Consider the following 27,951-nt stretch of genomic DNA (forward strand, 5'->3'; position numbering starts at 1 on the left):
ACACAGTGGGAGAAATGGCCACCCCAGCTGGGAACTGCATCAAGACTTTCAGCTCCGGGCCATTAATGACCTGTGTGGTAACTCCGTGTCCCACTTCCAAATATCAAGGGCACAGGTGCTGATTGGCCCAGCTTGGGTTAGAAGAGAAACCTGATTGGTCTGGCTTGGGTAGACTATCTACTGATCAGCCAGTCAGGTGTGGCCAAGAGAGCAGCAGTAGGTAGGGTAAACCTGGTTGGGGAATGTGCATTCTCAGAGAAAGGGGTGTGTGGCTGAGGAGACACCTAAAGAACCATCTAGTTCAAGGAGTGAAGAAAGGACATTGCCATTGTGGGTTGCAATGTTGATACGATAAAGATTAACACGTCCTTTGAAAGACCTCAAATACAGTGGAGTCACATAGGCATTACATTTAACTTATGCAAATTCAAATATTTGTATTCAACCAAAGTAGTTTTTTCTCACACAATTTGGCTTCCAAACATGAGCCAGCTACTTAACTACTGCCTGACCAAGTGATCTTTTCTGGTGCTGGAGATTGCTGTTTTGGATTTTGGGGATATGGTACAGTATAAGTAATATGTTCTTTATGGAAAACTGCTGGGATTTTCAAGATTATTTTTAAGGTCAGGTGATGCTCACCCTTCTCACTGTGTAAGAAGTACCTTTAGTGGAAGATCATGCAAATCATTTTTCCCATTTCCTTCTAGTTTTAATCAGTATAAAGAATGCATTTGGTTTTAAAATATCAAAATACTTTTATTGTGGCTTTTTAAAAATAAAAAATAAATGATATTCATGGCTTCTGGCTCTTCCTCCTGTTTTGTTTGGTGGTCTCTGGCTGTACAAGAAAGGCAGGGAGAGAACAGATGGCTGGAGAGAAGGCAAAAATGAGGGTCTCTTCAAACATCACGGGAAAGGGGTGTGTCCACCTGGGCAGTGTGTGTTCTTTGATGACTGGGTACTTGGTCTGTCCTGATGGCCTGGGACTTGACCTACTGGGCTGTCTTGGTGCGGCAGAATGGGCAGCGTGAGATGGCGTTAGAAACCTGGGTTCCAGACCCAATTCTTGAATTTACTAGCTGTGTGACTTTAGACGGGCCATTTAACCTCTCTGGGCCTCAGCTTCCTCATTTGTAAAATGGGGAACATAATGCTATTTACCTCCCAGGGCTTGAGAGAGGATTAGACGAGAAGTGTTTTGAACACCGCAGAGCGCCATATAAACATGACTCACTGTTATGGAAGCGATAAAACTGGTTGCTGTTCACATTTATTATAATCAATTCAGATATAAATGCACTATACCATGGCCCCAACAGCCCTGAGGTTACCATTCTGTCCTGTGGCCCCAGTACACGCCCTGGGTTTTCTCAACTGCGGGCTTCTCAGAGCTCCTTGGAGGTGTGACATTTGGGTTTGTCACTACCCAAACACATAATTGCATCTACCAGGCCTAGGAGTCTGAATTTCAAACTTATTCTTCATATGCCTGTGTATGTTTACATTCATAATATCTGTGAAAAGAACCCCTCTCCTCACACACTCCAAAATACAGTATTGTGCAAAATACCAGTCTAGGAAGCAACACACTAGGGTAGCAACCTTTAATGTCCTAAAAAAGCATCTTAGTAGTTTGACGCAGAAGAGTTACACTGACTCACGGAGGATCACGCGAGGCCCAGCGGGACGACGTTTCTAGTTCCTTCCACCAGGTTTAGAAAACAGAAGGCTCTGGCTGGATTTGCTGGACATTTCTCTCTTCAGCATCTCCCTTCCTTGGTCCATCTTTGGGGTGCCTTTTCTGGCTCCAACCTACAACAAGCAAGAGCAACAAATGCCCAAACTCTATAATTGTAGGGAGATCACCAAATATTTCTCAAATGGTATTTTTTGTTACTCAAAATAAAATCTTTGTTGTAAAAAGTATTTATATACACACATAGACGTGAGCAAAACGAAGGTAAAATGATCCACCATTATCACACTACCCACAGGTAACCTTATTCACATTTTGGTGTACACTCTTCCAGATACACAGATAACGTTTTCTTCTGACATTTGCATCTTTTTTTGAACCAGGAGTTTCTGATGATAGGCAATTTCATTGGGATGGACTTTCTCTCGAAAAGCTGTTACTGAACTGAATGCCTTATGTCTCTGATGTCTTAGGAGGGTAAAATGCAGCATAATCTAGGAGGTCTGTCTAACCGTTTTCTGAGCACTACTCCTGGATCCAGGCAGCCATGTGTATGACTCTGTCCCTGGTCATAGCTGATCGGGCACTTGGCACGGGCTGGGCTTTTAAGATGGTCACTCCCAGGATTTGGGTTATGGGTTCTAAGATGCTACTTGCTTCCAGGGCTGGTCCTTTGAACTGGGGGACCATGAGGTCATTCCTTCCTGTCACATGACTGGAGAGAGCAGAGATCAGGGGAGCCACACAGAGACACAGAGAGGAGATACGGCCTATGTGTGCATGTGCGCATGCTTGTATGTGTGTAAAAGAGATGATGCCTGAGATCTGATGGCTTACCAGTTCTATTTCGAGGCCAGGCTCTCTTTCAGCTCCCAGTTTTTATGAGGCACTCACCACTATATCCTTAATAAAGCCCCCTCCACCACCCCTTGTTTTTTTACGGTACGCGGGCCTCTCAGTGTTGTGGCCTCTCCCGTTGCGGAGCACAGGCTCCGGACGCGCAGGCTCAGCGGCCATGCCTCACAGGCCCAGCCGCTCCGCGGCATGTGGGATCTTCCCAGACCAGGGCATGAACCCGTGTCCCCTGCATCGGCAGGCGGACTCTCAACCACTGCGCCACCAGGGAAGCCCAAGGCCCACTCTTGGGGAAGGAGTCGCCCAAGTTACACTTGGCAAGGAACCTGGAGGAAACCTTTCTGTACTGAGGAGATCCTAGACACCAAACTTCTAAGCTCAGGCTGGAGGGCAGGGAGAATGGGAAGCTGGCTCTTTGCTCTTAGCCGAAGTACCATCTGTCCTGCTTCTGTTAAAGCCAGAGGCAGCGTGAAGTTCCAGGGCGTCTCACATCTCAGAGAAGCACAATGTTCCCACAACATCCGGGGCCCATCCCAATATCTCCTCTGCCATTTCACATCCCCAGGTGGTCCTCAGACAAAACCTAGATGTAGGGCAGTTTCTGCCTCCTCCCAGCTCAGTCATATATGTGAGTGAATAAGTAACAAACTTCCAGTCATTTCCACTTTGCAGGGTGGCAAACGTCTCAGATCAAGTGGGGCCCTCAGGATGCTCTCTATCCTCTTAACATCCTGCTCTGGGGAGTAACCACCTTCTGGTCTTAGCACAAGGATGCTGGTTGAGAAGCTTCTATTTTCCAAATATATCCCTCACCTAGAATATCTTCGTTTCTTCCCATGATAATTTGGTTGCCTCAGCATGACTGTGGCCTTTTATCAAACTTGAATGTCTCCTCTCTCACATTCAACCAAAATGTGTTTGGCTTTCTAGCTTCCTGAGAGCTCGCCTCTACTGTCTGCAAAGTGGGAACGTGGACTGGCTTAATTCCAGTTCCAGGGCTGATTTGTCAATGGCAATGTTTCAACATGTTCAAGATTTCATAGTCTTAATTCTCAACTTTGAAGAGAATTCTAGAGGATGCTTCCTTGAAATTTAAGAGAAATACCACTGGAAATGTATCAGGTATATTACCTGGAGGTTTATAACCTAAAGGAGGAAAAGCTAGCACTCACCTGGGTGTCAGATCTGCACTGATTCCCAGCTCTCCTACTGAGCTGTGTGGCTCTGGACAAAGAAAGTCTCTGAGCCTCAGACACCTCATCTGTAAATTGGGTATAATAACAACACCCACCCCATAGGGTTGTTGTGAAGCTTAAAACAGATACTGCACGTCGAGTGTTTGGCTCTGTGCCCGGCACATGCCAAATGCTCAATACATAATAGATGTGGGATAACTGTCCACTGGGCTTCCTGCTGACGTTCTAGGGTTTTCACTCTTCTCTCTTCTGGCTCACCTGGAAATGTGAGTTCTGCATCTTTGAGTTCTTCATCAGCTCTCCAAACATTCGTCTCTTTAACACAGAAAGAATATTGACAAAATTTAGCTTATGTTCTTCTTTGCCTTTTGCATCAGAGAAAAATGGATTTTTCTCAACTTTCAGATGCTACCCATTTGGATGGAATGTTGAGCCTTCCTAGGTGAGGAGGTGAGGATAGAGGTTTGCAGAAGGGGGTGTGGCTTTGGGGTAACGCTACACTGTCCTGCTGCACCTTTTAGGGAATCTCTGTTCCAGATTCCAGCAGAGAAGGAGGTGGTCAACCAAGAAGGCTATGAAGGATACTGCATTCTTCTTGGAGGACAGATCTGCTTTAGCTGGAAGCAGAGCCTCCTAGATCAGTGGAAGAGGCTGTAGATGTCCAGTGGCTTTCCACCCAGTGGAAATGTTGAAAGCCCCAGTGGCTAACCTCCCTGGCAGGGACTACAGGGGCCTGTTGGGAAGCCAGCATCACTGAAAACCTGGAGCTTGCCACTCCCCTGGGGTTTGATGACTATTGCTGACCCTGATCTGCTCAAGACCCTGCACCTCAGGGGCAGCTCATCAAAGAAAGAGCATCCCCTAGGCACTGGAGACACAAAAGTGAGAGGGAACTGGGGTCTCCCTTGCAGACTGACACTCCGCAGGTGAATGTGCAGTGGTGTCAGGAAGGAGACGTTCTCCTAGAGCCCTGAGCATCCACTGGGGTCGCCAACCTGATTCCTACAGCGGCCAGGAAAGTAAAAGAAGTGGGTGAAGTGAGCTGGGGTGGTGGTGGACAGCAGCAAACACACGAGCCCAGCGCCTTTCTAAGGGGCCTGGAAGATGGAGGCTTGTGATGGTGGCTTGTGGGTCTGTGGGCCTAGGGTCGCCAGATCTTCCAAGTTTCCCAGAGAAGCTGGAAATCCAGAATATTCCAGGAAACTGCCCTATTTTGAAATGTAACTTAAAAAAAAAATCCCAAGAGACAAATGGAATATATCTGTGGGCTGCCATCTTGCGACACCTGGTTCAGAACCTCCCTGCTTGGTGTCTAGTTGGTGCTCAGTAAATGTTGGAGGGGTTGCCAGATAAAATACAGGATGCCCCTTTAAATCTGAATTTCAGAATGAAGCCAACAAATTTGTGAGTGTGAATATGCCCCGTGTAATATTTAGGACATTTATACTGAATAGCTTTTGTTGTTTATCTGAAATTAAAATTTAACTGGGCATCGTGTTTTTGGTTTGTTTGTTTTCCCCTCAATCTGGCAACCCTACCGGGTAGTCACAAAACTCAGGGAGGAAATAAGGCTGTCTTTTGGGACAGGGCATAGGTGCTTACGAGACTCTTCCATTCTCCCAGAAGGATGCTAACTCTACCCTCAGAGGACTGTCCGTGAAGGCTGATGGGCCCATATTGAACTGACAATTGCCCTCCAGGGTTTTCCGTGGAGAAGCCTCGAGCCTGCGGCCACTCGGTATTTATCACAAACTCCGCGGAGACAATCACTATCCAAATGCCCAGATAGTATAGAGCAGGGGTTAGTTTTAAACCAACAGCCTTCTTCTCTCCCACCCCATCCCCACCCCCTTTGGTTTGCAGAACCGTTTATCCAAGCAAAATCCCATGAGGAACTTGGGGTATAAGATAACGGAGAGCTTCTCTGGCGGGAGAAAGGTGTGTGTGCTTTGAGAGTCACACCCTTCCATGGCACCCAAAGGCTCCAGGGAACCCCAGTTTGAACACTGCAGCAAAATTCCTTCCTGGATTAAGTTCCATCAGTGGGCAGCTGGGCACTGAGGGCAGAGCCTGGCCCCTGTGCACCTGCTTTTCCTGAACTTTACTGAACTCACTGGGATGTGATGAAGGGGGTGGGGGAGGGTCTTTTTCTTTAGCCTTCTTCTATCCGTATGCTGCATAGGCCTGGCCACATGGTTCTACTTCATCATTGTGGGCGGAAGAGCACCACCCGAAGCCCCTCCAATCCCACGCCCCTCCTACACAACATCTACCAATTGTGGGGCTTCCCTGGTGGCGCAGTGGTTGAGAGTCCACCTGCCGATGCAGGGGACACGGGTTCGTGTCCCGGTCCAGGAGGATCCCACATGCTGCCGAGCGGCTGGGCCCGTGAGCCATGGCCGCTGAGCCTGCGTGTCCGGAGCCTGTGCTCCACAACGGGAGAGGCCACAACAGTGAGAGGCCTGCGTACCGCAAAAACAAACAAAGTAACAAACAAACAAAACACACAAGTGGCACGGAGGAAGCCAGAATCTTGAGAATACCTGGGCCCAAGGAAATCTTGGAAGATAGTGAGTTAAAGAGAATAGTGAGGATAATGACGATGGTAGGAGAGCATGTATGCTTTGTGGTCCTATGTGCTAAGGGTTTTGTATACAAGCTCCCACTGGGAAGGCTACGAGCTAGGTGCCATTTTTATTCTCATCTTAAAGAAGAGGGATCTGAGCTAACTAAGCAGAGGGAAGGTTAGGAGGTTTTCCTGGCTGAGACCACAAGGCAAAGCAGTGGTCACGCCGCTAGCCAGGACTTGATTGGCTGGAAATTTGATTGGCAGGAGAGCTAAGCGGCTTCTCCTGCCAGAAGCAGCCGGTGCCCTTCAGCCTTTCTTACACTTCAAGCCCTAAGAAAGGGCTTGCGTGCTTCCCAAGTGGCAACTTCTGTGCATTTAAAAATTTCCTCTTGAAAATCCCAGCCTTAGCCCATTCACAAAAGGTATCTGGGTCCTTTCTTGGCCGTGGCCCTAGTCGTATTCACCAAAGAGAAGAGCACGTCCCATAAGAGCTGGCGGCTTTGGGAGGACTGGGGAAGGCGTCGGCTGGCAGGAAGCTCCCTGAAAGAATTAGAGGAATCCCCACCCATCCATGAGCTGCCTATTCTTCACCCTTAGAAATGGGGCTTGTGATGTGCCACGCACTGCAGGCATTTTGCCATTTAACGCTCCCGCTGCCCCACGCAGTAGGCCCCTTGCTAACAGTTTTGGTTGCTTTTGTTGAGGAACCTGTGATACAGAGGTCAAGCCACTTACTCAGGGTCATTCGGGGCAGCGGTGGGGCTTGACCCCTATTTGTTTGACTCCAAATCTGGCCTCTGAACTCTGAGAGACACTGCCGGCTTCTCGAGTGATGTGGGAAGTGGATTCGAGTGAGCACGGCCTGGGCCGCGGTTCCCGTCCCTCTGCCACATGGACAGAGCCACAGGCCCAGTTCGCTGTGAAGGCCCAGCATCTTATACCAAGTCTCATTTTCACAGCCAGAGATATTAGTGTGGAAATAGGACTTTTGATTCTTGAAAGGTCTGCTTGGTGAAGAGATGGTCAAACATTAAAACTACAAACTCCATTTTTTTTGGGGGGGGGCAATTCTGAGGCTTAAGATGTGTCATTTCATCTCAGTGCTTCAACTTTGCCACCTCTGTGAACGGGTGAAGAGTTTCAAAGTTTTATACAGGAGGCTAAAAAACTAAGGCTCCTTGTGAAAATACTAAGTGTAAAACTTAGAAAAGAGGAATTCTACTTTCTGTTAATTTCTGCTTAAAGACAACGAAGATATACTCCCTGGAAGGAACGGATGCCAAGACAGATGTATACAAGTGCCCTTTAGGATCCAGCAAAACACAAAATGTAATATTGTTTTCTTCCTGACAAACAGGGATTTCTGACAACATATTAACAACAAGCCTGAAATGCAAACCTGAGTCCTGGAGTGAAACCCCCAGGAGCAATGGTGCGAGGTATCCAAGGGGGCCACCCTGGTAAGGGAGACACAGAAGGAAGGGGTGTGGAAAAGTGAACCTGGGCGGGGGAGGGCAGCAGGTGGGGAGGAAATCCTGTTTCTGCCACTTAGTAGCCAGGGAAGGGTACCCTCTGTCAAATCAGCTTTCGCCTCTCTCTAAGGGGATGACACTTGCCAGCATCCCTTGCGGGTTGATGGGAGAGATGAAGCATGTGCGGTGTGGAGCAGGTGCCTGCCTCTTGGTAAGTCTTTCCCCCAGTTGTGAATTCCACGAATTTGAAAGCTACTAGCTGAAGCTCTTCTGGGGACCCTGACACAGGTTCAACTTGGCCATTTCAGACCCTTCTCGGCTGAGGGATGTCTAGCGCCAAACAGGCAGGCATGTCCCTTGCCATGTGTGTGAATGAGGCAGCCCAGGAATAAAGCATGTGAAGCCTGATTATGTAAATCCTCAGGCTTTCAGTACATGACAATGGCCTTTTTTGGGCCCTTCGCTGTCCCATTCTGTGGTCTGGTGTCTCTGCTTTGGGGCCTAGTCTGCCAAGCCCTGGGGGCGGGTGGGGGCACTTCGGGGAGGGGTGAGCTCTCCACAGGGCTCATCAAAGGGAAAGTCACAACTCTGTCACTGGCCCAGCTCTCCCTGGCATTGCTTGGTGTGAAAGGAAACTGTCCTCTGCCTGAGGCAGCCCCATGACATATGCAGACTAAGGTCTGTGATGTTTAATTCACAGCAGTGAGCACTGGAAACACTGCATCCAGGCTCCCTCAGAGCAGGACAGCCACTTTTCATTTCTGGGGCTCTAAGCCAGAGAGACTGCTGTCTGGAAACCTATTGCCTGGAAGGTTCGCAGGATGGGGGGCAGGCTTCTGCAAGGAACTATCTGACCATCACCTCCTGGTTGAGGAGAAGGGCACCCTTCTATGACCTTGGCCTCCTTAGAGCTCATGCAGGCAACAAACACACACATACAAATACACACACATGCCAACACACAGCACATACTCACATGTACACACATACACGCAAGCATGCATATACAAATACACAGCCCCAAGTCAGAAAGACTGGAGTACTATTCTGGCTACTCAGAAGAGCAAACCCAGATCTTTATTCTCAGAGAGCTTATTCCTCGGTGTATCCCTGGCACCTGGCAGAACAATGACAATCAGAATCGCCGCCTTTGAAAACACTCGGGCTGTTCACTCAACTGATTGTGGTCATCATTGCAGGAGGCAGGGAAGTCAGATCATGACGCTGGACACCCTTAAACTCAGTACAGTGCTATGTGTCAATTATGTCTCAATAAAACTGGTGGAAAAAATAGTTATCTGGATAGAAACAACAAAATAAAATACACGAATTTTCAAAAGTTAAAAAAATACAGACGAGCTAGACTATGAGTCTCAGAAAGCACTGTTCACAACAGCCAGGACATGGAAGCAGCCTAAATGTCGATGGAGGAGTGGATAAAGAAGATGTGGTACAAATATACAGTGGAATACTACTCTGCCATAAAAAAGAATGAAGTAATGCCATTTGCAGCAACATGGATGGACCTAGAGACTATCATACTATGTGAAGTAAGTCAGACAAAGACAGATATCATTTGATATCACTTATATGTGGAATCTAAAAAAAATGATACAAATGTGCTTATTTACAAAACAGAAACAGACTCACAGACTTTGAAAACAAACGTATGGTTACCAAAGTGGAAATGTGTTGGGGAGGGACAAATTAGGAGTTTGGGATTAACATATGCACACTATTATACATAAAATATGTAATCAACAAGGACCTACTGTATAGCACAGGGAACTCTACTCAATATTCTGTAATAACTTATATGGGAAAAGAATCTGAAAAAGAATAGATATATGTATATGTATAACTGAATCACTTTGCTGTACACCTGAAACTAACACAACTCTGCAAATCAACTATACTCCAATATAAAATAAAAATTAAATTAAAGAAAAAGGAAGTTTAAAAAAATAGAGGCAAGCTAGACTATGAGTCTCAGAGAGGTTAATCTAACACATATATATGAAATCTAAAAAAAAAAAAAAAAAACAAGGTTCTGATGAACCTAGGGGCAGCCAGGAATAAAGACACAGAGGTAGAGAATGGACTTGAGGACATGGGGAGGGGGAAGGGTAAGCTGAGACGAAGTGAGAGAGTGGCATGGACATATATACACTACGAAACATAAAATAGATAGCTAGTGGGAAGCAGCTGCATAGCACAGGGAGATCAGCTCAGTGCCTTGTGACCACCTAGATGGGTGGGATAAGGAGGGTGGGAGGGAGACACAAGAGGGAGGGATCTGAGGATATACGTATGCATATAGCTGATTCACTTTGTTATACAGCAGAAATGAACACAACACTGTAAAGCAATTATACTCCAATAAAGATGGTAAAAAAATAAAAGCTGCCTGAAGCCACACAGTAAATGGCAGAACAAGAGTCTAAACCTAAGTCTGCCTAACGCTAAAGCTATTCTGCCACCTTCCTTTGCAATGAGCGAATGCATTCTGTGCTGCCTGGATCCCACTGGGACCTCAGTTGGCTGTTTCTAAAGGGAGCTGAGGGGCAGCCTCAGAGGCTCTGCTCCGAGCAGGGACCTCTCACCTTCTGCTGCCTGATCGCCCTGGTGACCCTCTTCTCCTGGTGCAGCCTCTCTTCCATGTGCGCCAGGGCCTCCTTCAGCAGCGCCTTTCCTTCGGCCTCTTTGGAGATGTCGTCCTTCAGCTTTGCCACCTGTGACTGGTACATCTGAACCGACACTTTGCTCTGCCTGAGCACACGGGAGAGACAAAGTCTCTTTTCTCCTCAGCTTTCTCACTCACCACCAATGCTCCTGACCTGGGAGATCCTCAGAACACTTCCATATATGCCTGGCTTCGCGGTTTCCTTACAAGTGGGGGGAAGGCTGAAGATGTGGGGACTAGAGGGCAGAATAAATAGCCCATTGGCTGTGGACGTGCAGCATGAAGGGGTCAACGGTTATGCTACCAGCCCCTCCCAATTTCCCAGAGAGGGTGGGGGAACGGATACCACTGAAAATAGGGTGGAATTACGAAAAGCACACACATGGTGAAACATCAGACACATTTATAAAAGGTGCACCTTATTCCTTAAGAGTAGGGTACTTTAACTGCTGCTTTCTTGCCCAGAGACTTGGGTCCATAAGGCCCTGAGTCACCATCCCGCCTCCCCCCTCCACACCCAGGCCTCTGTCCTCTTGTCCTGGTCCCTACGGGTCTGCAGCTGCACCGAGGTTTAGCCTGGAGAATGGAGGCCTGGGCCTTTTGCCGGGGACACGGGCCATACTTGAGCTGTTCAATGTCCTCCTCGTATCGTCTCAAAAGCTCTTCTTTTCTCTGCAGCTGGTTCTTGAGTAGGGTGATCTTATCAAACACCAGGTACAGGTCTCTTTGTCGAAGCTGGTAGACTCTCTCCCTCTCTTTTGGGGAGAGGTGTTTCATGGACACGTGACCTGACATATCTTTGATGTTCATCAAAGTCCCGAGGGTTTTGCTCATATCCATGTACTACGAGAAAGCATTTCTCAGGTAAGAGGCCTGGCCCAAGACCGCTGGTGGCCACTTTGAGGAGGCAAACATCTAATTCTGTTTCATTCATTTTCTGCAGTTGCAGAGAAGAAACACATGCTTTGCAAATGAGTGAATTTGGGGTTTTTAGTACGACTTTCATTTTCCCCCGCATCTATTTACACTATGCCTTTTTGAGAATTGGGGTGGGGGAGGGGGAATGACAACAGACATAAACATTCATTCTTACTACCCATTCTTCCAAGGAATTGGGCTCTGCAATTTCCAGCCCGTGCTGGGATAGGAGATGGGTCTCGTGGAGCTACTGTAACAACTAAACATGTATGTGGAGTTGATGTTTAAACTATCTGCAGGGCACACAGGTTTGGACAGGAGGGGACTGATGCTGGGTATACCTACCAGGTTTTCACTGAGATCTAAAGCGTCAGCCACATCCATTTTCCCTAACTTCTCAGAGACCATGATGGACCCTGGGCTGGAAAGGCCATTTTGAGGCTGAAATAAAAAAAAAGAAGAAAAACTCTCTTGGCATTCCATTATGATTTTCTACATCCAGAATAATAACCCAAAGAATAATGGAAGAACTGGAAAGTTACTAAAGAATAATTTGAGAGAGTTAATTTTTTTAACATCTTTATTGGAGTATAATTTCTTTACAATGGTGTGTTAGTTTCTGCTGTATCAAAAAGTGAATCAGCTATACGTATCCATATATCACCATATCCCCTGCCTCTTGCATCTCCCTCCCACCCTCCCTATCCCACCCCTCTAGGTAGACACACAGCAACGACCTGCTCTCCCTGTGTGATGCAGCTGCTTCCCACTAGCTATCTATTTTACCTTTGGTAGCGTGTGTGTGTATATATGTCCACGCCAAGAGAGTTGGTTTTAAATCCACTCTGACTCTGTGAACTGCTTTCTTTATGACTGTGCTCCTACCCCTTCAGAGCACAACTGCCTTTGAAATGATGCATCACTTGTGCCGTTCTTTGGCCACCGTCTCGTCTGTCTTCCCTTTAGGCCAGTGGTTCTCAACCGGGGGTGACTCTGTCCACCCTACCCCCTCCAGGACATTTAGCAATGCCTGGACACATTTGTGGTTGTCATAATTGCTGCTGGCGTCTAGTGGGTAGAGGACAAGGATGCTGCTAAACACCCCATGATGCATAGGGCAGTCTCCCAAACAAAGAGTGACCTGGCTCAAAAAATCAGTACCGCTGATGTTGAGAAGACAAGCTCCAGAAAAATGGAGACCATGTGGCTTTTGCTCACTATCTCCCTCCTTGTGCCCAGCATGGCACCTGTCACCGAGTGGTGCATAGTGGTCATGTTTGTCGAATGAACGAATGAAGGTTAAGTGGAAAATGGCCTCCCTCCTTTTTACTAAAGGAATCTCATTTCTGTGCAGCAGAAACCATACCCTCACAAAATTCGGCCCAACCTTCTCCTAGCTCTGGAACCTGGTGGGTGGGCATCACTTCAGACCCTTTCCAGAGACAATGCAGATAGTGTTTGCAGCTGCATCTCCCTAAGACCCCAACCAGCCAGCTGGCTGCTGGAAGCCCAACTGACTGCATGGAAAGGCCACCAGACTGAATAGGGGACCTGATCTGAACGACTACAAATAACCATAACAAGCCTCCTTAAAAAATAAATTGGCTTTTAATGCTTGCCATGAGCCTCTCTTAGCCCTAGCATTTGTTGGCACTACCCTGAAACCCTCTGAGATTAAAAACAAAACAACTACAAAAATATAAACGCCCCCAAAGTGACTGTGATAGATAAGAGTGGACATATTTGTCTATGTACCTATGGAGATGAGAATAAAAGAGGGTATCTGAAGATGACAATAAACCGGGCAGATCTGCTGCAAAAAGAACCTGAGATGCTGTTCAGTGTCTTCAGCTACCCTGAGCTGCATCCTCTGTACCTCTCCAGACGCCCCCTCTTTTCCTGAGGGGAGGGTCACTAAGGAAGAGCCTGGGCTACAGGATCCAAGCACACAGTCCCCACCCGGTCTCTGCAGGCTCGCAGACACACCACCAGGGACACACCCCTGGTGTGTCTTCAATCATTATTCTGTGACCTTGGGTGAGGTACTTGACCTCCTGAAGCCTTACTTTTTCTTATCTGTTAAATGGGGACAATAATAGTAACTATGACACAAGGCTGCTACGATGGTTAAATGACATAAGGCATGGAATCGGCTGAGCTCAACGCCTGGCACACAGTAAGCAGTTCACAGATGTCAGCTATTCTTCCTCCTGCTCTTTCCTTTAATTACTGCCAACCTTGGAGGATTGAGAGTTGGGAGGTTTCCTGCTCTGTGGTGTCAGTGGTGGGATGAGGGCTTGTTGCCAAGGGGAAGGTCAATCTTGGAAGCAGGACCATCAGGACGTGAGATCCAGCTGAGCTCCCCACCTGGAGACGGTCCCTCTACTCCCAACCTCAGAGAAGGAAGATTCGATTTTACCAGGAAGACCAACACGTTTCTGAAGACTCACATCTCTAGACGTGTGAGCAAATGTCTAGAAAAATTGTAGGAGAAAATGCTGGTACAGAGAGGATGGCTTTATTATGTTTTCCAAAAGCTGGTTTAGACCAGCTGCCGCAGCAAGCCACACTGACCTGAGCTGTCCATTGTCATGTGTCAGTCAAACACCTGATCAAACATCCATTTAGGATACACGGCACCTTCAACCTAACAATCAAATTACTTCTGAAAATCCTGGAAAACACAAACTATGCTCCCTAAGAAAGGAAGGTTTTCTTGGATAATACTCTTTAAATACTGTTTGACAATAATAACTATCATCTATTAAAGTGCTCGCTATGAGCTAGGCACTGGGATAAGCACTTTACATGATGATCTCCTTTAATTTTTCCATCATCATTTTACAGCTGGGAAATGAAGTCCCAGAAAGGTTAGGAGGCTGCCCAAGGTCACAGAGCTTGCAGAGCTGGGATTAGGACACAGGTCTCTGATTCTAGAACTTGTGTCTTCTTAATCATCATGGCTCCCTTCTGCTGCCCTTTATGTGTTCATGTTTTTCAGTTTATAGCAAAAAGCAAATGTTAGGCAAGCTCATGACATAATGTTGTACATTAGCTTGTTGGATATTTTCTGCAGAATATAACATGTGATGTGAAAAGGAGGGCCCAGAGATTGACCTGGCCAGCATCAGTGCAATGCTATATCATGCTGTACATGATGGGAAGCCGCCTTTCTATTCAAACATTGGATCGCTGGTACGGCCAGGCACCGACCAGTCCATACAGGTGCCAGCCCATCAGGGAGGACCTGGCCTCGAACCAATGATGTATACAGTGGTGCCAGGGCACACGACTAGTGTCTGTCCTCATGCCCACCCTCCCCACGTGTCAGTCAATGCAGAGACAAAGTTTCTTTGGTTACCGTTCTGATCTCTACTCTTGAAAAAGTTGGCAAGTCAGGTTTTACATCCAATATTTTCCGAATATTTTTTTCCATCCCGAGGGTCTTTAAGTCTAGAAATGATCCATCCATGTGGTCCTTGTGATCTATAAAAGAAAAAGTTTACACTCAAAAGAAAGGCTCAGGAAGAAGTTACTGCATGTAAAAGTCACAGCTGCTATTTACTGGACACTTACCACAGGCCAGTACTAATTAGCTCACCATCCTCCCTTGGCAGGTGAGGCATCGAGGCCCAGAGAGGTGAAATGACTTGTCCAAGGCCACACAGCTCATATGAGGCTGCAGCCTCCCAGGGCGGGGGCACTGAGGGGGAACCTTCGGCCACAGGTGTGAGGATGGACTTGAACCCAGGCTTCTGTGTCCTAGCCCAGGGCTCCACCCAGCAGCAAGCTTGGCTTCTTGAAAGCCCTATTCCCTCTAAACAGGGTATTTATCCTGGGAAGTTCCCCAAGGTTGGTCCTTGCACAGCATCAGTCTATGAAAAAGTTTTCACTGGGCCACAGTGAAATAAGAAAAAGAGGGACAAGGTTCTGAGTTTTTCATGAAATCCTGTTTATTTAATATCAAGGCCTGCTCTTGACTCTGAGCTCATGCCTACCCATCTATTTTTTTTTCCTGCCCATCTTTTTTTATAACTCTGTTTTTTTAGTTATGAAATGATGGGGATAGAAGATGGTGGTCCTGGCAAATTGGTTAGTCCCTAAAGTGAACCCTCAAGTCTGGGGCCCATGGTTCTCAGCACAGAGGGCGTGACTAGGCAGGAGGAAACTTACTTGACAAGCAGGCCTTCTCAAGTTCTTTAATTCGTGCACGAAGCTCAGATAAAGCCTTTTTCTGACACTGAATGACTTCCTCATGTCGGGACGCTTTGCACTTGGCCCCTAGATCACTGAAGGACTGCTCCTGTGGCCAGAATGGTGAGGACAGCAGCTTTATCAGTGATCACAACCTCCCTCTCTTGTATTTGAAGAAACATGAACAAATCATGGATTAGCAGAAACCCTGTCACTTACTTAGTACCTTGGAAAATATCATTACAGGGCTTCAGCAGAAAGGAATTAAAAAATTTCATTTCGAATACAAAGTCACATCTAGGAAGATTTCCAACTTTCCTACCGACTTAGCATCACTATAAATAAGAGATCCCCCCTGTGTTCCCTCCCCACGTTTTCTTTCTCTTGTTCTTCTAATGCTCTTCTGAGCTGGGGTTTCCACTTGTTCTCATTCTGGTCTCATCTCTGAACAATCACATCAATTTGCTCCTGGAGGGGCTTTTTTTTTTTTGCCGGCACCATGCGGCATGTGGGATATTAGTTCCCTGACCGGGGATCGAAACCGCGCCCCCTGCAGCGGAAGCACAGAGTCTTAACAACTGGACCGCCAGGGAAGTCCCGGAGCGGCCTTTTTTTTTTTTTTTTTTTTTTTTTGCGTTACTCGGGCCTCTCACTCTTGTGGCCTCTCCCGTTGCGGAGCACAGGCTCCGGACACGCAGGCTCAGTGGCCATGGCTCACAGGCCCAGCCGCTCCGCGGCATGTCGGATCCTCCCGGACCGAGGCATGAACCGGTGTCCCCTGCATCGGCAGGCGGACTCTCAACCACTGCGCCACCAGGAAAGCCCCAGGTGGTTCTAACCGGCCAACTTGGGGAAAACCTTCTTCTAAGACTTTGTGGCTGAAAATGTAGTCTGCAGAGCTCTGCTATCGGTACCAGCTGGGAGCTGTTCAGAAATGCAGAATCCCAGGCTCCCCCCACCCAAGACCTGCTGAGTCAGAATCTGCATTTCAACAACATCCGCATATGATCCGTGGACACCTTTGAGTTGAGAGGTGCCACTGTTAACTATCCTGTAATTGGCTGGTTTCTGGAAAAGTAAGTAGCCGTTTTGGCCATGTGTTTCCCCTGATATGCATGAAGAGAAAGCAAAAGACTGAAATACTATTGGTTGGTCTTGCACACACTTAGACACAAACCAGGACCCGCAGTAACGACTGGGATTTGTATCAATAAAATCAGCTGCGGTATATAAACAAAGTACCATTTTTAGACATTTCAATAAGCTTGCCTCTTCAAGTTGATCTTCAAGTTGATCTCTGAGTTTTAGGATTCAAGCTTCATGTTAATTCCTCCTACATCATTCACCCTCTTTAATTAATTTAGCTCCCAACAAGGAGTTGCTGAGATTCCTCCATCTAAGTACGTGCCCTCTGTTTCTCATAGGAAAGCCCATTTCATCAGTTTCCAGTAGTAAAGAGAAGGACGGGGACCACCTTACCGATTTCTCTGCCATTAGCCGCTTGACTCTGGCTTTCAGCTTCTCCTCTTGCTGTAGCCTTTCCTCGGTCAGCTTCTCCTTCTCTGCCAGATACTGCTCAGTTTCCCGAGAACTGTTAATCTTCATCTGAAATGAGGGGAAGGGGAACTGGAGCTGATGGGGGACAGGACTAACGCAGGAGTCATTTCCACTACCTTTGGGGGCGGGACAAAGGTTCACGAAACTTTCTTCAAAACACAGAAAAACGATGCTTAGCATAGTAACTAATAGCTAAGTAGTAGAGCATCGTGGTTAAGAGCTCAGACTCTAGATCTAGATAGAATCTCAGCTCTAGTTCTTTCTAGACACTTCTTCGTATAGAAAATAAGCGGGTGAACTAAGGCAGGCCTCTTCCTCCTCATTCATCCCTGCCGGCCACTTGGGTGTGGGATTCCGTGGAGAGCACAGGCCCGTGAAGGGGCTCTGCAGCACGCCTACCTGACCTACTGCCCTTTTCAAATTGGCTTTAATGAGGTTTGCTCTGTTCCTCATTTCTTGCAATTGAAGCAATTTCCTTCTGGAATCCTCCCGAAGCTTCTCTTCAACCTGAAAGGATGATGAAACCGAGGGCTTGCTGCTAATGTGATCATCATGCCCTCTGGGGAAACTCTTCTTGGGGGGTGCTATTGGCAGTGGGGGAGTCCCTGAGGGGTAGTGACAGCTGCAGACCAGCAGCCGGGGTCACAGGCATGCACAGGGTGGAGGCAAACTCACAGGGAGTTGCCCCCTACGGGAAAGGGATGAGCTCTGCACCCGGGGCTCAACTATGTTCTACCGCACACTCCCATCCCAGCTCCGTCCCTAACAAGCCGTACGACACTCGGAAAGTTATTTCACTGCTCCGTGACTCAGTGCCCTCATCTGTCAAATGGGGATGATGATACTAGTATCACTGCATAGAGTTATTGTGGGGATTCAATGTTTGGCATAGGGCTTAAGGGCTCTGTGAGTGTGTTAAGTACTGTTGTAACCTATGAAAGGTGGACGGGAATGTCCGCCGTACAGTCTCGTTCTAATAACTCGTGATGGGTACTTGGAAATAGTATGATTGGGTTTATTATCATAACTGTTTGTCATTACCACTTTGAGCACACTCACTGGTGGTATCCTCTATGGAGGCTTGCTAAAGCAATGTCTATTAAGAATTGCAGCCTGCAAACGAAGGCATTTAAAGTGGAGAAGCTTGCCTACTTTTCCCCCCTTGCTTGGGTAACAGTCAACGCACGGTAGGCTTGGGAGTGCTCCACGCTACCCTTGGCTGGCCAGTGTAGGCCTCGCAGCTGCTCAATTCTTGGATGCACCTGCTGAGCCCTGGGCCCTGGCACTAACAGGAAATGAGGCAAACTCTCGTAAATAAATGGAAAGTTTTTGTGCTGAAACAAATTCACAGGCTGTTTTTTTAGGGATCTGAAGAGGGGGATCACAGGGATCTAATAAAAGACCCAGAAAAGCCCTTAAGAGCTTTCTTCTGAGTAGTGTGGTCCAGTGGAAGAGCGTCTACCCAGCTCCGTTACCTTGGAAAAGTCATCTAAGCTCTCTGGGCCTTAGTTTTCTCCCAGGTCTAAACATGCTCGGACTTCTATGTCAGCAGCCTTTTTCATGTGCTGCAAAAGCCAAGTCCAGCCTTGGACTCTGCCCCTGTCTGTGTTCTGCATGAACAGCCCCCGTTCCCAGCCCCAAGCCTCAGAGTCACCTTCAGCGGCCGCCCTGCTCCCTCTCTCACACTCGGTCGTCTCACGCCTGTCCTCCAGTCCCTCTCACATGCAAGCTGGACTGTGACAACTGGCCTCCTTGCCTCAAGTTTAGTTTCTTCCAGTGCAATCTTAACGGTACTGTGAGAGTTACCCAGCTGTAAGGCAACTCTGTCCAACAGAACTTTCTGCAATGGTACAGGTACTCTGAGCAAGGCTGTGTTGTCTAATACGGCAGCCACCAGCCACATCTGGGGATCAAGCACTCGAAATGGGGCTGGTGTGACGGAGGAACTGAATAAATAATTTTATTTAATTTTCATTAATTTCAGTGTAAAGAGTAGCATGTGGCTGTTTGCTACGCCAGGGTAACTGAAGTCAGACGAACCTGGAGTCAGACAAAACCGACTGTGCCATTGGGCTAGTTACTTTACTAGTAACTAGTAGCCTTGACTTTCTCATCTGTAAAATGGAGAGGATGATTTCTAGATCACAGTGCTATTGTGAAGATGAAGAGATGAAATGTTCAAGGGAACACCTAGTAAGTGAGAAATTGTAAGTATCATTGTCACCCTGATTACTGTCCACGAATGTCATTGCATCAGTCACTTGTTCAGAAGCCATAGTAGCTCCCCACTGCCTGTGTGGTACAGAGCCCAAGCTCCTGAACTAAGTCAAAACACCAAGCCAGGGATTCAAGAAGCAGCTACGAACTCTGAATGAGGTAAATAAAACTGAATCCACACCTAGATAAACCATAATAAAACTGCTGGAAATCAAGGGAAAAGACAATCTTAAAAGCAACCGGAGAAAAAGATAGATTATGCAAAGGTACAACAGTTAGGCTTACAGATGACTTCTAAATAGAAATAATAGGAGCCACAAGACAATAGTGACATATCTAATGTGCTGAAAGAAAAGAATTGCCATTGTAGAATTCAATACGCAGTCAAATGTGTTTTAAGAGTGAAGGTTAAATATACATCTCCAGGCAGACACACAGGCACATGTGAGAATTTGTCATCAGCAGAGCCACAATGAGGGAAAACATTAAAGGGTATTCTTCAGACACAAGAAAAATGAACCCAGGTGGGTGATCAGAGATGCAGAAAAGACAAGCAACAGTAAGGGTAATGTGTGGATATGATACTGACTATAGAAAAACACTAATAATGTCTTGTGGGGTTTTAAGTATGAAGAGGAGTTTAGAAAATGACAGCAATGGCTTATAAATCTGGAGGGGGTAAGTGAAGTTAAGGTGTTTGAAACTCATTGCACTGTCAAGGAGAAGGGCATAATTATCAACTACTATTGCCTCTTGGTAAGTTAAGAATGCAGGGCTTCCCTGGTGGCGCAGTGGTTGAGAGTCCACCTGCCGATGCAGGGGACATGGGTTCGTGTTCCGGTCCGGGAGGATCCCACATTCCGCGGAGCAGCTTGGCCCGTGAGCCATGGCCGCTGAGCCTGTGCGTCCGGAGCCTGTGCTCCACAACAGGAAAGGCCACAACAGTGAGAGGCCCGCGTACCGCAAAAAAAAAAAAAAAAAAAAAGAATGCATATTGTAGTCTTCAGGATGACTACAAAGAGAATAGTAGAAGAGTGAAAAACTTAATTAATGTGTGATTTTGGTGAATCAAGGATGAATGCTATTGTCTTACTATTACTAAAAGAATAGTAAAAAAGTGAAATATTTCCAAGCTAATAGAGGGCGAAAGTGGAATAAGAGAAAACCATCCACTCAGAAGGAGGCAAGAAAGGAGAGAAAGGAACATAACACAGATGGTACAACTGGTATTGAGCAAGAAGGTAGATTTAAACCCCAGTACATGAGTAATTACATAATATAAATGGACTAAAAGTCAAAGATTGTCAAACTGGATTTTGTAAAAATGATACGCTATTTAATGGCATATGTCTAAACCTTAAGACAAAAATTGACAGAGAACATATGAAAAAGATATGGTATGAAAACTCTAACCAACAGAAAGCCAGTGATGAAGCTAAATGACAAAGGAGACGTGAAGGGAGAAACACTACTAGAGATGAAAAGGGACATTTCATGATGATCTAAAGTTTTGCTCTACAGGAAGTATTAGGATTCTAAATTCATATGCACCTAGTAACACAGCCTCAAAATATATAAAGCAAAAATCGTTCATATTAAAAGAAGAAACACACAAATGACAAACATGTTGAGATTTTTAAAAACATTCTCAATGATGGAACAAAAAGACAAAAAAAAATCAATATGAGAATTTAAGTTGGAACAACATCATTGGCAAACTTGATTTAATGGATCAATTCTTTCTTAGATAATTTCACGATTAAGATCTGAAGGCAGTCTAGGGTAGTGGTTACACACAGGAGCTTTGGAGTCAGGCAGACCTGGATTCAAGTTCTGCCACAACTACTTTATGCAAGTGAACTTGGATAACTTCCTTCACCTCTGTGAGCCTCAGTTTTCCCAACTGTAAAGTGGGGTGAATACCAGTATAGACCGCATGGGGTCATTGTGAGGATGAACAGAGATGATGCAGGTGGAGTGCTGGCCCCAGAGTGGTTTCCAGGCCGACCTGTCCCTGCCATACCTTGCTGTTTTCCTGCAGCGTCATGGAGATCAGGCTCTGCTCAGTACTGCTCCTTTTCAGCTCCACCCTGAGTTTCCTCATTTCTTTTTCCATGTCATGGATTTGCTGAAAGAGTTCCAACAACAGGGAAGTCAACTTCACAACGCATTTCATCCGGTTCATTAAGGCAGAAACCTAGTCTGGGATTCGCTTCATTCCTTCCCTTGGGGGACAATTCCACATCTTTGAGGCAAAGTAGACTTCCTTTCAGCGGATGCAATGAAAGGGCTGGGTGAGGGAAAACTTGAGTTTCTTTTGAAGATCAGCATGGATCCTGGATTAAACAGTACAAGATACCTATCTACTCATTAGAGTCTCTTTCCTTGGGGCACATTTTTGAGTTCAATCTAAATAAGGGCTGTTTGGAAGACACAATGGGCACAGTTTGGAAGCAAAGAACAATGACATTTTTCTTTTTTCTCATTTGAGGCAGAGAAGTGTGCTCCTGACAGAAAGAAGAACACACGTCTCCTCCCCCCGTCCCAGGCACCGTCCTTCCCAACGGATGGAAAACGTATGCCTGGTGATGTGCACGAGGGTTCGGGCCAATACAGGGGGTGAACATTTACATTTAGTGGTCATCTTTTCATTTTATAAATTTTTATGTTCACCTTCCATACAAGGTCAGTGATACATTTGCTTTTTATTTTGTTTTTATGAATTGTTGTAAAATTGAATGTATTTAAGCAAAAATACTTCAAGAAGAGTTGTGTTAATAACAGTGCTCAGGGCTGTGATAAAACTTGTGACAGTGGATCATGAAAGTCTGGGCATCACAAATCCAGGGGTAGGGACCACGGTGAATTTCTAGCAGCATATGGTGGCCACCTCCCATCCCTGTCCCCAGGGGAAACCTGATGAGGGGCCAACTGCCCAGAAAATCTGGGGAGAGTGTGTTTTCCATGGTCTTTTCACCCATCTCTTTGAGGCCAGCAAATCAAAGAATTAGGAGACTACATTAACAGACAAACACCCAGAAAGCCCCAGAGCTTGTGCTAGCTAATGGGCCAAGGAACCCCTCCAAAACCCTCAAGGCCACAATCTAGGCTTTCAGTGGACACCTATGGGTCAGGAGGTTCAACGCACGGTTTTGCAGAGTTTTAACTCTTTCTCTTGGGCTTCCCACTTCTCCTTCTGGGCATCTTCCTTCTGTAACTCTTCTTTCAGCACTGAGCACTGTGGAGAAAAAGGACAAGGCCACGGGGGCTTGGCTGGGGGTCCCAAGTACCTGTGTTCACGCCCAGGTGTGTTTCCTGCTGTATAACCCAATCACACCTCTGAATTCTGAGAGGCGAGACCATTTGTGTGATGGGAGCACGGGATCCTGCAGTCATTCCCAGTTCACCCCTCTCATGAGTTCTGAGGAATAGAGCGTCTAAATTCCTCTTCAAGAGCCAGCAAACTTCACTTCAGGGGAAATTCAGCTTTGTAGAGTCTGGGTACTTAGGGTGCAGGAATTGGGATGTTTTCACGCTGTGACCGGTGAGGGTGCAGGGGGCCGAGCCAGAGAGCTGGGGTCCATCTTAGGGCTTTTGTGCAGGTTGAGTCTCAAAGACACAACTGCCCCGACTGGTGTGGAGGGGTAAACGGAGCTGTCTTGCCCGAGGGTGGCTTGGCAACAGGCATTAAGTGCATAAGGATGGATGTGCCTTCTTCTGACCCAGCAATTCCCACTTTAGGAATGTACCTTAAGGACAATGACTGGAGAAATAAGTAAATCTGTAGTTTCAAGGATGCTCTTCACAGAATTGTCAGTAACCGTGGAATAAAAAAAAAAATGAGGAAACATCCCAAGTGTTGTTTAGAACAGCAGACCACTTTATAACACTGGGTACATCCAGGAGAAAGTATGTAGCATTTAAGACGAATGGTAAGAGCATTGATTTATTAGCACGGGAAAATAGTAAGTATTTAAAAATTTTAAAAAGGTGCATAGAATAAATTCACTATAAAATGATTGATTGATTGATTTCTAGGCAATATATAGAAATAAGACTGGAAGAACATACATGAAAATATTAACACTGATTTCTCAAGGTAGCATTTCCTCTCCTCTCTTTTTATTTTTTCTTCTCAATGTCATCTACTTATTTTTCTAAAATTAACACACATGATGTAGGTCATTTAAAAAAAGGCATCTCAAATGTTCACAAGAGCAGTACCCTTGGTGGTGACGAGCCCTTCTGCTGTTGGCCAGCACAGTCTAGAGGAGAAGGGACCTCATTCCGAGGTCAACAAGGAAGGGGAAACGGGGACATAAATCATCCAAATGCACTTCAGGAGGTAGAAGAGCCAAGCAGTTGCTGTCTTTGCAGATTCCTTCTACTTAGCACCACCTCTGCATCCCCTTCCCGTCCCCAACACACACACACACACACACACACACACACACACACACACACACCACATTAAACAGCTATAGCACATGCCTGGGAAGACACTCTGCTTGGGAGAAACGAATGCAGAGGGCTTGGCCAGGCAGCCGACCCAGGGCAGAGGCAGAAGAGCACAACTAAAACCAGCCTCCCACTTCTCAGAAAACGATTTTGTCATCCCCATTTCACAGATGGGGAAATGGAGGCCAAATAATTTACAATGAAAGAAAGCTCTGGGATTGGACCCTGGTCTGTCTGATCCCAAAGCTCGTGCAGTGCCTTTCACCAGCTCCAAACTGGGTATGGTACTATGTACTAGGTATTACTTATTTTGCCTTTTCCTTGGAACCTCAAGATCTGTTCTCACCCCACCCCCATGCAGACCTAGCTATCAGGTAGCCTCTGGGAATCTCTGAGTTGCCACCTGAGATGAAAGCTTCGAGGTTTTACCTTGACTCACAGAAACAGGCACATCATGCAAATACTGAGAAATCTTATCCTCTAGAGTCAGGATTCTAAAGTTAGCATTGAAGGCAAGATTTGCAAATAGTCAGTTACATGGAAAAAGCTCTTTGCTTGACTACCACGTTCATCTTCCATAGAGACATTCTACACACTAAAGTCCAAGGAAGAAATGAGAGTCTGCGTGTTTGCATCTGGATCTTCAGACATTCTGCTTTGAAGACAATTATGAGAACCAGTGGTGCTGGGACCATGATGCAGCCGTTTGGTCATCCTTGGTCACAGAGAGATCGTATTCTGTTTAATGTTAAACTTTGTACTGGCAGTATATGCTCATAGGTGGGTTTGTTGCTGGGATTAAACAAACTCATTTATAATAGGGGTTAGAAAATGTTTGCTGGATTTGAAAATATATTATGCTTATTCTGAGCCACATACATGCTGTCCTTTGAAAGGCTTCAGAGAAGTTGGCCACCTGCCCAGCAGCTACCCTCCCTGTGTCCTTGGGCACTGGCCTCATCTCACCACCGTGTGTCATGTGACTCCACTGTGTCTGCTTTTCGCAGCTACAATTTGCTGATGACCCGACACTCACTCTGGAGCTGAGGGCTTCGAGCTGGTGATCCTTTTCTTTGTTTTCACTTTTCAGTTGATTCACCTCCTGTTGTAGTTGTTGAACTTGACCATCCTTTACTAACACGTCTCTTTGCAAAGATGACACCATCTCTGTAAAAGAACCAAACCAAACCAAAACAAAAGACTCATGGAGGTCAAAGAGGCAGGAAGGATTATTGGCAACACCGTGGCTGTCAGCCAATGTTTGGAAAAGACCTTCCAAGTCCTGGCCACCAACGCTGCCTGCCTACAATTGGGGAGGCTTTTTCCAAGGGTCCCAGAGAAGGAATGGGAATGAGAGCGAAGTCCACGGAACAGGGTTTGAGGCTTCAGTGAGAATGAGGGGCAGTCAGCACCAGCGAGAGGAGAAGCCTTTGGGGGCCCCTTGTGGGCACAGGCCAGGCAAAGCTGGGAGGAGAGGCCACACCATGGGCCTGGGGAACAAAGGCCCAGCACAGGGAAGGTCCAGGAATTCTTCTCCAAAGGCCAGGAGATGGGCGTGTGCCAGAGGGCACTGCTGGACACTATTGATGGGGTGGTTGGTTTCACAGTCCTCTGAGTTTGGACCCCTCTCTACCACTTATTAGCTTGGTGGTCTTGGACAAGTTATTTCACCTCCCACTGTCTGTCCCGCACAGTGTTATTGTAAGGGTCAAATGATGCGGTATGTCCTAAGAACTCAAAGTGGCTAAATTATGTTTGTTACAGGGCGCCTATTATTTTTCTTGGCAGCCAGGTTCCAAAATGGCCCTAATGATCCCTACCACCTAGAATTCATGCCCTGTGTAGCCCCTCCCACCCTGAATAGGGCTGCCATGGGTAACCAATATGATACTGTGGAAATGACGGACTGTTTCCTCCCAGGCTGTGTCATAAAAGACACTGTGGGCTCCTCTTTGCTCTCTCTCGAATCACTCACTCCAGGGGAATCCAACTGCTGTGTCGTGAGGACACTCAAGCAGCCCTAGAGAGAAGCATGTGTGCTGAGGGACTAAGGCCTCCAGCCAATAGTCACATGAGCAGCCATTCGGAAGGGGGATCCTCCGGCTCCCCCCGAGGCTTTAGATGACATAACTGATGCCCCAGCCGACATCTTGACTGCAACTCGTGAGAACTAAGTCACCCCCCGCTCAAATTCCTGAACTACAGATACTGGGTGAGATCATAAATATTGGTTGGGGTTTTATCCATTACATTTTGGGGTAACTTGTTATGCAGCAATAGATAACTACTCCATTAGTGTAGTATCATTTTTTTAACATCTTTATTGGAGTATAATTGCTTTACAATGGTGTGTTAGTTTCTGCTTTATAACCAAGTGCATCAGTTATGCATATACATATCTCCCCATATCTCTTCCCTCTTGCATTGTAGTATCATTTTGAATAAAAGTGGGAAGAAGGGTGCATAAATGCAGTGGTATTGGGTTATCTCCTACGGTTCTTTTCTTGAAAGAACATCAGGCCCAGTTTTAGTGGTAGGTATCAATCAAGAATGTCTATGAAATAAAGCACAAAATGCTCCAGAATTTCAGTTCAAAAATGAGCTTTGCCTCCAGGACACAGTTCAGTTACTTGGAAATCCCTCTGGGGCTTGCCACACTTTGAGTGGGTCCAGCCCATCTCAAGCGTTATCCCAACCCAGGTCTGTCCGACTCCCTGATCGGAGAAGGTGGGATCTGAGACAGGCTCGATGCTTGGATGAGGTTTCACTGGCTGACATATGGGAGGAAGGTGAGGACCAGCGAGTTCATCCTTCCATTCCTGGTGCCCAGAACAGCACCTAGCCTGGGGGAGGTGCTCAGAAAATATCTGAGGACATCCCAAGTGAGGGAGGAGCATAAGTAGAGACCTGGGGGCAGCAGGGGGTGGGTGTGGGTGTGATTAAGTTGCAGAGTGAGGCAGAAGAAAAGCACAGATTCATACAGAGATGGGGATTCACGTGCGACTCAATGCTATGCCTGGCTTCTACAGCTGTGGGCATGTTTCCTGTTACGCGCCGGCTGCTTTCAGAGTGATGTGCCCCTCCGAGGCTCACTGCCTCCTCCCTGTCACCTGCTTCTCTCCCTCCCCTCGTATGTGAGCGGTCCCATCCTCTTCAGGTCTCTAGACATGTCAGTTTCTGCTTAAAAACCTCCACTGGATTCCCAACACCCTTGCAATAAAAACCCAGACCCCCGAACCTGCCCAGCCCCACAATCCCCTGTTCACTCCACGCAGACTCGCTTGCCCTTGGATTGTCCTTGCCCACCTGAAACAGGTCCTCTCTAAAAGAAGGACATAGCCGTGGAGGATACAACATAAACTGGTTAGAATCGGCTAGGTCCAAGGGGGCGTAAGATTCGACTTCCTGGGGAACTGGAGCCTCATTACAGGCTTATTGTAATACATTAGCAAAATGACACATGCACCAGCACCAGGACTGTTCCGAGGCTGACCATAAAGGTCAAAAAGTGGGTGGTGGGGCTTCCCTGGTGGCGCGGTGGTTGAGAGTCCGCCTGCCGATGCAGGGGACACGGGTTCGTGCCCCGGTCCGGGAAGATCCCACATGCCACGGAGCAGCTGGGCCCGTGAGCCATGGCCGCTGAGCCTGCGCGTCCAGAGCCTGTGCTCCGCAACGGGAGAGGCCACAACAGCGAGAGACCCGCGTACAGAAAAAAAAAAAAAAATGTGGGTGTTGGCCCAATTCCTGGAAATCCCTGCCCCTTCCCCAAAATATTAGAGTTGTCCCAATCCTCCCACTCATTAGCCTATAAAATTACCCAGCCCATAAAAACTAACCGCCCCATATTTGGGGGTCTCTAGCCTTCTGAGATGGCCCACACTCTGTCTGTGGAGTGTGTTTCTCTCTAAAGAAATCCACTTCTTACTTTGTCTCTCACTGGATTCTTTCTGCGATGAGACATAAAGAACCTGAGCTTTATTAAGTCCCGAGGCCAAATGAGTGATCTCGATTAAAAGATAGTGGGTTCTGACTGGGTTTGAGTCCCAGCCCACGGGTTCAAGTTCCACCTGAGTTCCATGGTTGCACACCCACTAAGCTGGTCCCCCTTGGCCTCCTCCCTTGAAGCGCTGGCC

At 46.9% G+C, this 27,951-nt stretch overlaps 1 protein-coding gene and 1 pseudogene across 2 annotated transcripts in view; one reads left to right on the forward strand and one right to left on the reverse strand.

Moving 5' to 3' along the window:
- The window catches only part of LOC308620770 (centrosomal protein of 78 kDa-like), a 1,829,729-nt pseudogene that overhangs the window by 865,829 nt on the left and 935,949 nt on the right, over window positions 1–27,951 (forward strand). The window lies entirely within an intron of this gene.
- Window positions 1,320–27,951, reverse strand: part of LOC308620096 (forkhead-associated domain-containing protein 1-like) — an 88,868-nt gene continuing 62,236 nt past the window's right edge. The window contains exons 7-17 of the mRNA XM_081239425.1: window positions 24,855–24,985; window positions 22,509–22,598; window positions 21,384–21,488; window positions 17,549–17,650; window positions 17,066–17,191; window positions 15,566–15,695; window positions 14,754–14,878; window positions 11,738–11,833; window positions 11,097–11,317; window positions 10,395–10,560; window positions 1,320–1,815 (exon numbers count right to left, since the gene is read on the reverse strand). Coding sequence (XP_081095551.1) covers window positions 1,699–1,815; window positions 10,395–10,560; window positions 11,097–11,317; window positions 11,738–11,833; window positions 14,754–14,878; window positions 15,566–15,695; window positions 17,066–17,191; window positions 17,549–17,650; window positions 21,384–21,488; window positions 22,509–22,598; window positions 24,855–24,985 — 1,409 coding nt within the window. The 3' untranslated portion in view covers window positions 1,320–1,698. The remainder of the gene's footprint in view (window positions 1,816–10,394; window positions 10,561–11,096; window positions 11,318–11,737; window positions 11,834–14,753; window positions 14,879–15,565; window positions 15,696–17,065; window positions 17,192–17,548; window positions 17,651–21,383; window positions 21,489–22,508; window positions 22,599–24,854; window positions 24,986–27,951) is intronic.

Source organism: Mesoplodon bidens, assembly GCF_964165515.1.
Source record: "Mesoplodon bidens genome assembly, chromosome: 7".
Taxonomy (NCBI): domain Eukaryota; kingdom Metazoa; phylum Chordata; class Mammalia; order Artiodactyla; family Ziphiidae; genus Mesoplodon; species Mesoplodon bidens.